At 35.9% G+C, this 12,755-nt stretch overlaps 1 protein-coding gene across 1 annotated transcript; it reads left to right on the forward strand.

The window, feature by feature from the left end:
• The first annotated feature begins 3,359 nt into the window (after nucleotides 1–3,359).
• LOC120082844 (putative phospholipid-transporting ATPase 9) lies at nucleotides 3,360–9,543 on the forward strand. Its single transcript, XM_039038181.1, has 11 exons — nucleotides 3,360–4,907; nucleotides 4,996–6,338; nucleotides 6,451–6,561; nucleotides 6,663–6,939; nucleotides 7,066–7,154; nucleotides 7,254–7,368; nucleotides 7,587–7,796; nucleotides 7,903–8,028; nucleotides 8,130–8,228; nucleotides 8,368–8,559; nucleotides 8,656–9,543. The coding sequence occupies exons 1-11, from the start codon at nucleotides 4,512–4,514 to the stop codon at nucleotides 9,286–9,288; spliced, it is 3,591 nt and encodes a 1,196-aa protein (XP_038894109.1). The 5' UTR covers nucleotides 3,360–4,511; the 3' UTR covers nucleotides 9,289–9,543.
• The last annotated feature ends 3,212 nt before the right edge of the window (nucleotides 9,544–12,755 follow it).

The following is a 12,755-nucleotide window of genomic DNA, read 5'->3' on the forward strand; positions in this document are numbered from 1 at the left end:
TGATTTTTTAACTAAAATGTCGAAAACTATTTTTACAAGTTTTAAAAAAAGATGCTAATTTTGTAAGGTAAAAACTTAAACATGTTATTTTGACAATTTTCCATATTTACTTATTTATTGAATTATTGTAATTTATTTTTTTGTGTGTGATGAAAGTGACATGTGTAAGTATTGGTATATCATGAAATGCACAATATTATTTACTCATGCAAGACTAAAATAAGAAAAAAAGGTCAACAGAGAATGAGTTTAATTTATGGTGGTTTGATACTGTAGATTTAATCATGGATTAAAATATCAATGGCGACATTGGTATCGAGATTTCATTTTTACAGATTTATCAATAAAATATCTATATTGTTGGATATTTATGTAAATTATGAAACTTATAAAATTCATTTAGATTGATAATTAAGTTGTTTTTACTCCAAGACTAAGTTATGAATATTGTATTAGTAGTCAAGTAAATAATGGACTAAACATATGACATTTTTTTTTATGTTTTATGAACATTTATAAAAAAATATTGAGATATCCATGAATATTTAATATAAATATTGAACCCTTCAATTTATGTAAATATCGGTAGATATATCGACATATTTAAAGATATTTTCATCTTTATATTTAATATCATATTAGTTTTCATAGTACTCGAAATAGTAGAGTCAGATAGATTGTCTTATAAAATTAATCGTGTGTGTAAACAGACTCGGATAATACTAATTTAAAAAAGAGGAGATATTTTGGTGATTTAGCTTAAAAAAGAAAAAGAAAAAGAAATAAAGATATTGTGGTATTTTAAAAGAAAAAAAAAAATCAAGTGAAGATACTGGAGTGACGTGAATAAAAAGAATTTGGCGCTTTTAAGACGGGTCGTCGTCATCACGATCGTCACCGGCAAGAAATATCGTGGAAAAAGGATTCCAATTTCCCTTTGATGCCGAAACTTTCGGAAAAAGAAATGAGATTAAAGTGTAAAAATATGAAATATGCTAATTTAGGGTTTTGCCAAAACAAAAGCTTAATAATAAATTTGTAAGAACTATATTTTCTTAAAAAGAAAATATTATAAAAAAGGGGTTGAAATAGTCCAACAAAAATCAACCGTGCTAATTAGAGTTAATAATATCCAACAACCACAAAGGAAAAACAAAATTCCAAACGGCTCGAGGCTCTTCAAAGGAAAAAAACAGTTCTAAATTATCAAAAACTATATTAGAAGATGCATCACGAGCAATGTGATTAGCAACTAGGTTGCTCGACCTTGTGTAAGGGATGAACAAAGACTGCTCCCCATTCTTGAGCAATACCTTCTGATTTTGTCAACCAAGTAATTTGAAATCTATGTAAGATTAGTTGCCTTGTTGTTTAGCAGAAAAACAACTTCGAGAGTGTTTAACTCCATAAGTAAAAGATGATGCTGGAGGGCCAGGCAATCTGATGAGGTTTTAATCCTTTTAAGAATGGCCTTGCCCTCCAGCAACTTAACATGATACATATTCGAACTAGAGAGGGATCCTATATAGATTGGAGATCCAAAAGAGACACAATCCATCACAAACCATATTTTCAAATGGTGAGATTTCAGGAGGCATTTGAGTTCAACTTTTTATAGCCTTTTAGAAGAGGGCTCCAACGAACTTGACTCGTTGAGTTCTTCGATGTCTTACACATGGAACGTAGGGTAAAATTTTTTCCTAAGAGTTGAGCAATGGAAGCCTTTCCATCCCTTACGTTGATATCGTTCCTGAGCTTCCCGATGTTATAAAGAATAGAGATAATTCCTGCAAGCTCCTCTTCAAATAAATGGTCATTAAGCCATATGGAAATGTTTAACCAAATATTTTTAGTAAATTTACAGCCCCACATGATATGAGTCAAAAGTCTCCTCTTTTTCCTGCACAAAAGGCAAAGTGAGTTAGAAACCACTCTCTCACACAAAAGGTAAGAACTATACTTTTATCATACTTGATTAGAAAAAATAATTAGTCAATTACGTTAATAATCTTTGAGTACAAATTTAAAATTATTTTTTTAAGTTTTCTCTCATACAATCAATCTAGGTAAGGCTAGAGTCATATTGTGGCCCGGAGAAATTTTTGCCCACCAATAAGAGCATATGTTATCGATCAAGAGATATGTGATTTAAATTATGTTGCCTCTATTGTATTTATTGTATTAAGAAGGACATTATTGGCCTAAGGAGTAGGAATTTGGTTGGAGATATCAAATCATTGTTTATTCCAACGAGTTTTTAAATCTACTATTGACTCAACCACTAAAAAACATTAATTCTATAACTTATTAACTACTTACACCATAGACTTTATGGCTAAATAACTTCACTTCTTGTTTTGGAATTTTCATAAATTTTTAATAATTATTCTTTTACCAAACAATATTTTTGTTTCTCTATTGTTATCCATCATACTTGCAATCCATACTTTAAGGAAGATTTTTAACACATATAATGTTATGATTATTTAATTTCTATACTTTAAAATATTTATAATAAGTTTCTAGATTTTAAAATTTGCATCTATTTAACTTTTATGATTTAAAAAGATTAGAATAAGGTTTTAAGAATGTCTAAAACTATTGTAGAACAAGCTTGTCATAAAATTAATCAATACAAAAACCTACCAAATACAAATTAGAAAAGCTTAAACATTTATTAATAACTTTTTAAAATATAAGAATTAGATTAATACAACTTCCGAAATTACATCCATTATAGAAATTTTTTAAATATAACTAAACCTGCAAAATCTATTAAAAAAAACCCAAGCGTATAATTTAAATGGAAAAAGAAATCGCCTTAATTAGACCAACCCAATCTGCAGCCTTATTATTATTATTATTATTTTGGAAAAAATATGATTAGTTTTTATAATCATGATTTTAAGAAATGATTTTCCTGACCGAAGACGTGGAAAAAGTCGTAGTTGGGCACTCTCTCATCCGTAAGGAAGAAGATAATTAGCTCACAAGTTGACAAAAATAAATAAATAAATAAAAATCTCAGTAAAAAACAAAAAAGAAAATACTTTTTCGATAAAAGAAAATAAAAAATATCACTATTGGAATAGATAGATCCTAATAATATATATGTATCGATACATTCAAGTTATATTTGAAAATATTTTCAGAAGTTTGGTGCCATTAACAAAAAGTGATATTTTTTAAATGTAATTTGGAAATAGAAAGAAGGGTATTTTGGGTATAATAATAACCATGTCTTATTATTAGTGAGTAATTAATCTGGAGAGAGATTACATAAGATAATATTTGAAGCATGTGAATGGTCCAGTTTGACCCTAACCCAACGCAGCCTCATCCGCCATCTTCATCATCGTCTTCAATCTTATAACATTTTAATTTTAGTAAATATTATTATTCCCTAGATCCTCTCCTTCTCTTCCTCACAACTCACCTTTACTTTCAATTTAACTGTCATTTCTTTAACTATTTTCGTCTCCATTTCTGACACGAATCACCTCAAATTCGCTTGTTTTTAGGACAAAAAAAAAAGTGCTCTTCTTTTTTGTTTGAATTTTATAATCTCTTAATTTGGCAGGAAATTTCCAACTCAGTCAGAAACTCAGATCATAAATATACTCACTATTGAATCTGTGATGAACCTTTTTTTTTCACTTTTAAGGAGACTTCATTTATTATCTAGTAGATTGCTTCCGGTTTCAGCCCATTTCTTGTTGTCTGTGAAGCTTAACACAGAGCCAAACAGAGACCAACACGCTCAACCCAGATTTACTGTTGTTTTGCTTCAGCAAAATCTTTACCCTTTTGAGCTGAGATCAATTTTTTTTTGACTTGAAGAAGGGAGCAAAAAGGCTTGGTCAACGTTTTCAGAAAGTCTTCCTCTCTTGTGGGTCTTTGGTTTTGCCGTTGACGTGAGATTCAAGCTCTTTCATTTTTGTTTTAGCCGCAGCCGGAGGAAAAAATGGTGGAGTTTTCAATATCTCATTGTGGGTTGGGTTTGTTTGTTTTTACTTTTTAGGATTTGATTTAAAATCTTCCTTTGTAGTAGTTGAGTTTTGTAAAAACCCATCTCTTATTTGCCGTCTTGAAGGCATTAGTCAAATCCGAGGGCTTGTTAATGGAAAGAGGGAAGATGTGAACAGTATTAAACTGCTCTGTTTCATAGAATCTACCTTTTGTGTCCTGAGCGGCTATTTGTTCTTACATAATCATTTTTGGGGGTTTCAGATTTAAGGATCCTTCTTTCCAGCTAGATTGTCTTTAAAACCCCATTTCTCATTCTACATTCTATTTTAGCCCTCTTTCCTTTTACCTCTCTTAGGTTCTTTTTTTTTTTTTTCCTTCCTGGCTTATCCTCTGTTTCTACATCAACCAACGATCAACAAACAGTATTGAAAAAGTTTTGGGAGATTTTGGTAGTTTTAGCTTTGTAGTTTTGGAATAAGAGAGGTGTTTTTGGTGTTTATCCAACAGAAGGGTTTGAATCAGAAGGTGTAGTTGGATTGAAAATGGGGGGTGGTAGAAGAAGAAGGAAGCAACATTTCAGAAGGATTCATGCTTTTCCTTGCGGTAGAGCTTCATTCAAAGATGAACACTCTTTAATTGGGGGACCAGGTTTCTCAAGGGTAGTTTACTGTAATGATCCAGATAGTTTTGAGGCCAGTCTTCTCAACTATGGAGGCAATTATGTCAAAACTTCAAAGTATACCATTGCTTCATTCTTCCCCAAATCATTGTTTGAGCAATTCAGAAGAGTTGCCAACTTGTATTTCCTTCTTTGTGCTTTGCTTTCCTTTAGCCCTCTTTCCCCGTATTCGCCGGTCAGCAATGTTCTTCCTCTTGTTGTTGTTATTGGAGTCACCATGGCCAAAGAAGCTCTTGAAGATTGGAGAAGATCCAAACAGGTAAGTATGGAATCTTTCTATTATCAGTTTAGAACTACTGCTCAAAACTTTTCCTTTTTCTGATTTGTTTTGTGGTAATTGTCTTCAGGATATGGAGATGAATAACAGGAAGGTGAAAGTACATATTAGAGATGGTGAGTTTGTTGAGACTAAATGGATGGACTTGAAAGTTGGGGATGTAGTTAAAGTGGAGAAGGATGAATTCTTCCCTGCTGATCTCATTTTACTTTCGTCGAGTTATGAGGAAGCGATTTGCTACGTTGAGACGATGAACCTTGATGGAGAAACAAATTTGAAACTGAAAAACGCATTAGAAGCAAGCTCGAACTTCCACGAGGATTCAAGCTTCCAGAATTTCAAGGCTATAATAAAATGTGAAGACCCCAATGCAAATTTGTATTCTTTTGTGGGTACTATGGAGCTTGAAGAGCAGCAACATCCCCTCAGCCCTCAACAGCTTCTTCTTCGAGACTCGAAGCTTCGGAACACGGATTTTATATATGGGGTGGTGATTTTCACCGGTCATGATACAAAGGTTATTCAAAACTCAACAGATCCTCCGTCCAAGAGAAGTAAGATTGAGAAGAGGATGGATAAGATTGTGTTCTTCCTGTTTGCTGTCTTGGTTTTGATATCATTTGCTGGGTCGATATTCTTTGGTGTTTCGACTAGAGACGATATAGAAAATGAAAGAATTACGAGATGGTACCTTAGGCCAGACGATACCACAATCTATTACAACCCCAAAAATGCTCCAGCTGCAGCAATATTGCAGTTTTTGACTGCTCTCATGCTTTTTAGCTATTTGATTCCCATATCACTGTATGTGTCCATTGAAATTGTAAAAGTTCTGCAGAGTGCCTTCATCAACCAAGATCAATATATGTACCATGAAGAAACTGATAAGCCAGCTCATGCCCGTACCTCGAATTTGAATGAAGAGCTTGGCCAAGTTGACACCATTCTTTCTGATAAAACGGGGACATTGACTTGCAATTCGATGGAGTTTATCAAATGTTCGGTGGGCGGGACTGCTTACGGGCGAGGAATTACAGAAGTCGAGAGAGCTCTTGCAAGAAGAAAGGAGTCAACTTTACCTCAAAACTTAGAGGACAACAATGCACGTCTTAGCAGCGAAAAACCGTTCATTAAAGGGTTTAATTTCAAGGATGAAAGAATAATGGATGGTAATTGGGTGAAGGAGCCTCGAGCCAGTGTAATCCAGAAGTTCCTACAGCTTCTGGCTATCTGCCATACTGCATTGCCAGAAATTGATGACGAAACTGGAAAAATTTCTTATGAAGCTGAATCACCAGATGAGGCAGCTTTTGTGATTGCAGCCAGAGAATTCGGTTTTGAGTTCTATGAGAGGACTCAGACAAGCATTTCATTGCGGGAGTTCGATCCGACCTCGGCCAAAAAAGTTGAACGGTCAGTTCACTGGTTTTAAGCCTCCTGAGTTTATAGAATTATATTCTGTCATCTTATGATTTTTCTCCCAATCATCTATTCACCACTAAGTTCTATGGCTATGGTTTTGCAGATCATATCAACTACTGGATGTTTTGGAGTTTAATAGCACAAGAAAGCGGATGTCTGTGATTGTAAGGGATGCAAAGGGACAGCTACTACTACTTTGTAAAGGAGCTGACAGGTTGGTAATTGAACATTTTGTTTGCCTATGCATATAATAATGATCTATTTTCTTTGTAGCTAAGACATTTTATCTCATTTACGTTTTGCCTTGAAATGCAGTGTTATGTTTGAAAGACTTGCAAAGAATGGAAGTGAGTTTGAAGAACAGACAACGGTGCACATCAACGAGTACGCCGATGCTGGTTTAAGAACTCTGGTTCTAGCATATCGTGAGCTGAAAGAGGAGGAATTTAATACATTTCATCAAGAATTCATCAAAGCCAAAAACACAGTGAGCACAGATCGTGATGAGATAATTGATCAGTTAACAGAAACCATTGAGAAAGATTTGATTCTTCTTGGTGCTACAGCAGTTGAAGATAAACTTCAAAATGGGGTATGAATTAAGCCATGGAAAACTAAAATCATTCTTATGAGTGGTTTGCCTTCTTCAACGGGGAAACTAATGAACACATATCATGAAGATGAAGAACTGACAAGTTTTTGACTGTTCTCTTTATAGGTACCTGAATGCATTGATAAACTTGCTCAGGCTGGAATTAAAATATGGGTTCTGACTGGTGATAAAATGGAAACAGCCATCAACATTGGGTAAGCATAATCTCTACAGTTTTTTTTATAGCACCAGTTCATGTAGATATTCACTATGCTAACGGCTTCTCGCTTCAAACCCAAACGTCCTCTCTTCAGCTTTGCTTGCAGTTTACTTAGACAGGGAATGAAGCAAATAATTATCAGCTCAGAGACTCCGGAAGGAAAAGCTTTAGACAAAGTCGAAGACGTTCACAAATCTGCAGCTATCAAGGTAAATAAATCAGATTCACAAAGTGGATGGCAGATCTGCAGTTATTGCTGTATAATCAGCTAATTTTAACATGTTGCAATGTATACTATAATGGGGCATCTATGTTCTTTTTTTTATATTGGAAACTCTGTTGTGTCGATTCAAAATCAAACTAACCGTCTTGTTCAAAGGCAGGATGAGTTTTGGTACTGATGGGATGGGACTTTGCTGATTTTCAGGCGTTTAAGGCAAGTGTGACTCAACAAATAACCGATGCGAAAGCATTACTTACATCCTCGAGTGAAACCCCGGAAGCATTGGCTTTGATAATTGATGGAAAGTCCCTCACCTATGCTTTGGAGGATGATGTGAAGGACCTATTTCTGGAGCTTGCCATTGGTTGTGCTTCTGTTATATGCTGCAGATCATCTCCTAAACAGAAAGCACAAGTAAGCACAACTTCTTGAACTATCTAAACCCAAGTCGAATTTACCCTTTTCAGACAGTGAAATCAAGAAATATGAAGCAGAAGTCTAATATGCCACATAAATGCAGGTTACCCAATTGGTTAAGGTTAAAACAGGCAGCACCACTCTAGCAGTTGGTGATGGTGCAAACGATGTTGGAATGCTCCAAGAAGCGGATATCGGGATTGGTATTAGCGGTGTAGAAGGGATGCAGGTAAATTTGAAACAGATCCCCACTGTATACTCTGAGTGAACAAAACAAGTTTTGGTTAATCCTCAATTTTGTTTCATACTTCTTATCTTTCTGAGTTTCAGGCAGTCATGTCAAGTGACATTGCAATAGCACAATTTCGATACTTGGAGCGGCTCCTCCTTGTGCACGGACATTGGTGTTACAGAAGGATTTCTTCCATGGTACATATGATCTATAGATATTGCTTGATATTAGCTTCTTATTGGGAATCATCTAGATAAACATGCAACATTTTACAGTCTCAACATCATTTTAAGCTTGAAAATTGAGTTTCAAACTGACCGCATTTCTATTTGGCAGATTTGCTATTTCTTCTACAAAAACATTGTTTTTGGGTTCACTCTCTTCTTCTTTGAGATGTATGCATCATTCTCCGGCCAAGCTGTATACAATGATTGGTTCCTTTCACTGTATAATGTCTTCTTTACTTCTCTCCCTGTGATCGCATTGGGAGTATTCGACCAGGATGTCTCATCCCGGTACTGTCTTAAGGTAAGTTCAACGTCACTATGTTTTGTTAATGCAATCTTTTGCCTACCTTAAGTAAAATGTCAAATGGCTCATTGCCTTGTGTTTTGGCATTTTCAGTTTCCACTTTTATACCAAGAAGGTGTCCAAAATGTCTTATTTAGTTGGGTTCGAGTTATCGGTTGGGTGTTCAACGGGCTACTAAGTTCTGTCGTCATATTCTTCTTTTGTGTTGGGGCAATGGAACATCAAGCTTTCCGCAGCAGTGGAGAGGTCGTCGGGTTGGAAATTCTTGGTGCCACCATGTACACTTGTGTTGTTTGGGCTGTAAACTGTCAAATGGCATTGTCCATCAGTTATTTCACATATATTCAACATCTCTTCATCTGGGGTAGTATCATTCTGTGGTACTTATTCCTCTTGGCATATGGAGCTATAAACCCAACCATATCAACCACAGCATTTCAGGTATTCATCGAGGCCTGCGCCCCGGCACCATCGTTTTGGATCCTCACACTATTGGCTCTAGGAGCTTCCCTTCTCCCATACTTCATCTACGCTTCGATCCAAATGCGTTTCTTCCCAATGTATCATCAAATGATTCAATGGATAAAAGCTGATGGGCAGTCGAACGATCCAGAATACTGTCAAGTAGTGAGACAGAGATCATTACGGCACACAACCGTCGGTTATACAGCTCGGTTCGAAGCATCAAAGCATTTTGAAGAATTCCCAGAAATCAAGAGCCATTAGTCTGCTGATGAGATTCTTTACCATAGAAAGATTTGAGATATTTTTCCATAGAAGTTTCTTCTCAGTGTATATATAAATATACAACAAGTGTATATAAGATTCTTCTGTAGTTTGATGCTTTTGCAGCTGAAAGGACCATTCCAACTCAAATGGTAAAAAATTTTCTTCCTTTCATGAATTCTTAGGAAATATATCAATTGTTGTATTCAATCATTTCAAATAATCATTCAGATGTTTCCCTCTTTCCTTTCTGTAGAAATTTCAACTGTACTAAAGTTTCTTAGTCTCAAATTGCATTCAAAACTGTCTCTTGGGAAAACAAACTCCACAGTTCACAAAGAGACTATTTAAAGAGAGAACAAAATTCATATATATATATATATATATACATGAATTTGGTGAAATTACAATACAACCACCTTAATACTCTCAAGGATAGTTTAAAATTTCTTAAGTAACCTAATCCATATGATTTATTCCTAATTTGCCATTAATCTGACTACAAGTGAGTTTGAAATGACTTTCAAAAGCGTAAAAATGCTTTTAACTCAATATAAACATTGTTTCCCTATGAAAGTTTCTTAAAATCAGCCTATAGCATAAGCACTTGAATCAAAAGCATTTGTTAAAGAAGAAAGTTGTCACGACCCGCGAAAATGGTCCTTCAAATCGTGCCACGAGACAGCCTAAGACTCCTTTAGCAAGGCCAAGGAGGAGTCGAGACCTAGCGGATGGCATCTCCAAGTTGTCATACATGGTTGACCCATGCGCCCATGTCTCAGGCGCATTCCCATCATGGATGCTCAAGACACACCCATGCCCAGACGGGCACCCATACAAGTGCCTATGGAGCGCCCATACAAGCGCCCATGCGTGTAACTATGTACACGAGATGTGCACTGCCATATGTGCATACATACGCGAGGCCAGGCGTGCCATCGTGCGCGCAATCACTCCAAAGATGCATGCCTACGTCCGGTGCGCATGACACCATCATAGCCCCATTGGGGAAGGTTATAGGCTTCTCAGATGAAGATCTGCTAATGAGATCTAAACTTCATAATATTTCGTTGTACGTCTCAGGATACATTCGGGAATAGAGGGTTGGTCGAATTCTCATCGATAATGAATCATCTGTCAATATAATGCGTAAGTCAACTAGGAAGCAATTAGACATTCTGATGGAAGAACTGTCAAATAACAAGTTAGTAATTTACGGCTTCAACCAAGGTAGCCAAAAGGTGGTAGGCATGATATGCTTCGAACTTATCATCGACGACTTGAAGGCCGACACATTGTTTCATGTCATAGACTCAGGACCACTTATAAGCTATTACTAGGTCATCCTTGAATTCACGGAAATGGGATGATAACTTCAACATTGAATCAATGTTTCATATTCTATCAAGATGATATTAAGAAATATGAAGTAGTAATCCATTCTCGAAAGCCGAGTCTCACTTCGCAAATGCAAAGTTTTACTTGAAGAGTGATAGTGTTAGTGAAGCTACGCTTATGGAGGCCTCGATAACAAAATAGGGGGATGAACTCAAGTCTAGCTCATGAGTAGATGCAAAGAAAGAAACAAGCGAAATTGCAGCTATCTCTAGCTATAAAGAGAGTGAAGTGTCCACTAGCACTACAAAGACTACAATCTTAGAAGACGAAAAAGCTTCGAGCCCTCCAAATCTTGCATTATGTTCCTTTATCGAGACGTGGGAAGAGCGAGTCGCCATTTATAGAATGCTCGAAGGAAATGGGGTCAGTGATATCGAAGTTTTAAAAGAGAGTTTTGTTACACTACTCACAAAGATAACAAACTAAGACATCCATAGACCAAAGGTGGACCCGACAAAAGTAAATCTATCTAAAAAATAGATGAAAGATGGGTTCAAACTCTAAGGCTTACAAGTTGCTAGAAAAAGCAGGTTATGATTTCACAACTCACACTGAGTTCAGGAGCTTGAGAATCTACAAGCAGTCTGAGCTTTCTCCGGCCTAGAAGAAGCTTTTGCAGGAAAGGCTTGTTGTACCTATATTGAGGAAAGGACTTGGATATAAGTCATTAGAGCCAGTCCATATAGCCAGAAGGTTGAAGGGAAAGGTGGTTGACAACAATGGTATAATTGTAAAAGAGGTCGATGATGCAAAAGAAAAGAAGAGCAATAATAGAAGAACCTCAACCTTTGATCGCATTAGACTGCCTAACGCATGGGCTTTAGTCTTTGAAAGATTAAGCAAGATGGTAGAAGATAAAGGAAGTTAACACTCAGCAGGAATTAAACAAGGGTAGATTGATATAATATAAACCTCTGGTAAAATGCCCACCCGTAACCCAGCCTTGGCTAATACTCAATCTTTTGAAGATTTGTTGGGATTGATGAAATCTCTTTTATATTCTCTAGTTTGTAAACTTGTATAAACAAATTGTTATTAATAAAATCAATGTTATTTTTTGTGCACTAACTCAATCCAATAAACTAAGATCCTAGGTTATTTTATGTAACTTAAACATGTATCTGGAGACATATAGGTAGATCATGCTTAAGTAAGAACCTAAACGGTCTGTAGTAGATGGATAAGGTTGAGAACCTTATCCTAGTGACACTACGGATATGGCCCTATTTATGATTGTTACAATTATTATAAAGTGTTACAAATGATCTGATCCTAATCACTATGTGGAGACATGTGAGCGGGGGTATCCTACACAAAAAGTTTGTATAAGATTGGACCACGAAGTGATTAGTCTCTAGGATGACCATAGTTTCTAACACTGTTACTAGAGGAGACTTACATTTCACTAGGATGACCATACGTGACTTGACCTTAATTCTGAGTAAGTTGCGAACTCCTGCCAATGAAGGCGGTCCTTTGGTTTGTATGGGTAAAAGTGGCCAGATTTGCCGACTCAATATGCCTACCATCTTGAGGACTCGTCTGAGTGGGGAGCTGGGAACTCAACTACACAAGATGGAATTCACTTTTTCCCTTTGTTAGAGTAAGTAGATGAATTACTTCCTTAAGGGTTGATTTCAGGTCTTGAGCAATAAGGGCCTTCACCCTCTCACTAGCCAGAGAGGGCTCTAGTTCTAGTTGGACTATGACTAAATGTTCATTAGAGAAATCAATGGTACTTAATGTTGGGGTTGATGCCTTAAATCTCGTAGGGTTTTGAAGTTTGTAATTGTATTGTACAAACATTTTATTTATTTAATAAAATATGAGATGTTTTATTTGACATTTAGTAGCATTAATCCCATAAACCAATAAACTAACATCCAAGGTTATAATTTGTAGCTTAAACTTGTATATAGAGACATATAGATGGATCATGTTTAAGTGATAACCTAAATGGTCTATAGTAGATGGATAAGGCTGGATACCTTATCTTAGTGACACTACGAATACGACCTGCTTTGTAGATGTTACAATTGAAAGTGCTACAAATGATCTGATTCTGATCA

The sequence above is a fragment of the Benincasa hispida genome, chromosome 8 (assembly GCF_009727055.1).
Source record: "Benincasa hispida cultivar B227 chromosome 8, ASM972705v1, whole genome shotgun sequence".
In the NCBI taxonomy this organism is placed as follows: Eukaryota; Viridiplantae; Streptophyta; class Magnoliopsida; order Cucurbitales; family Cucurbitaceae; genus Benincasa; species Benincasa hispida.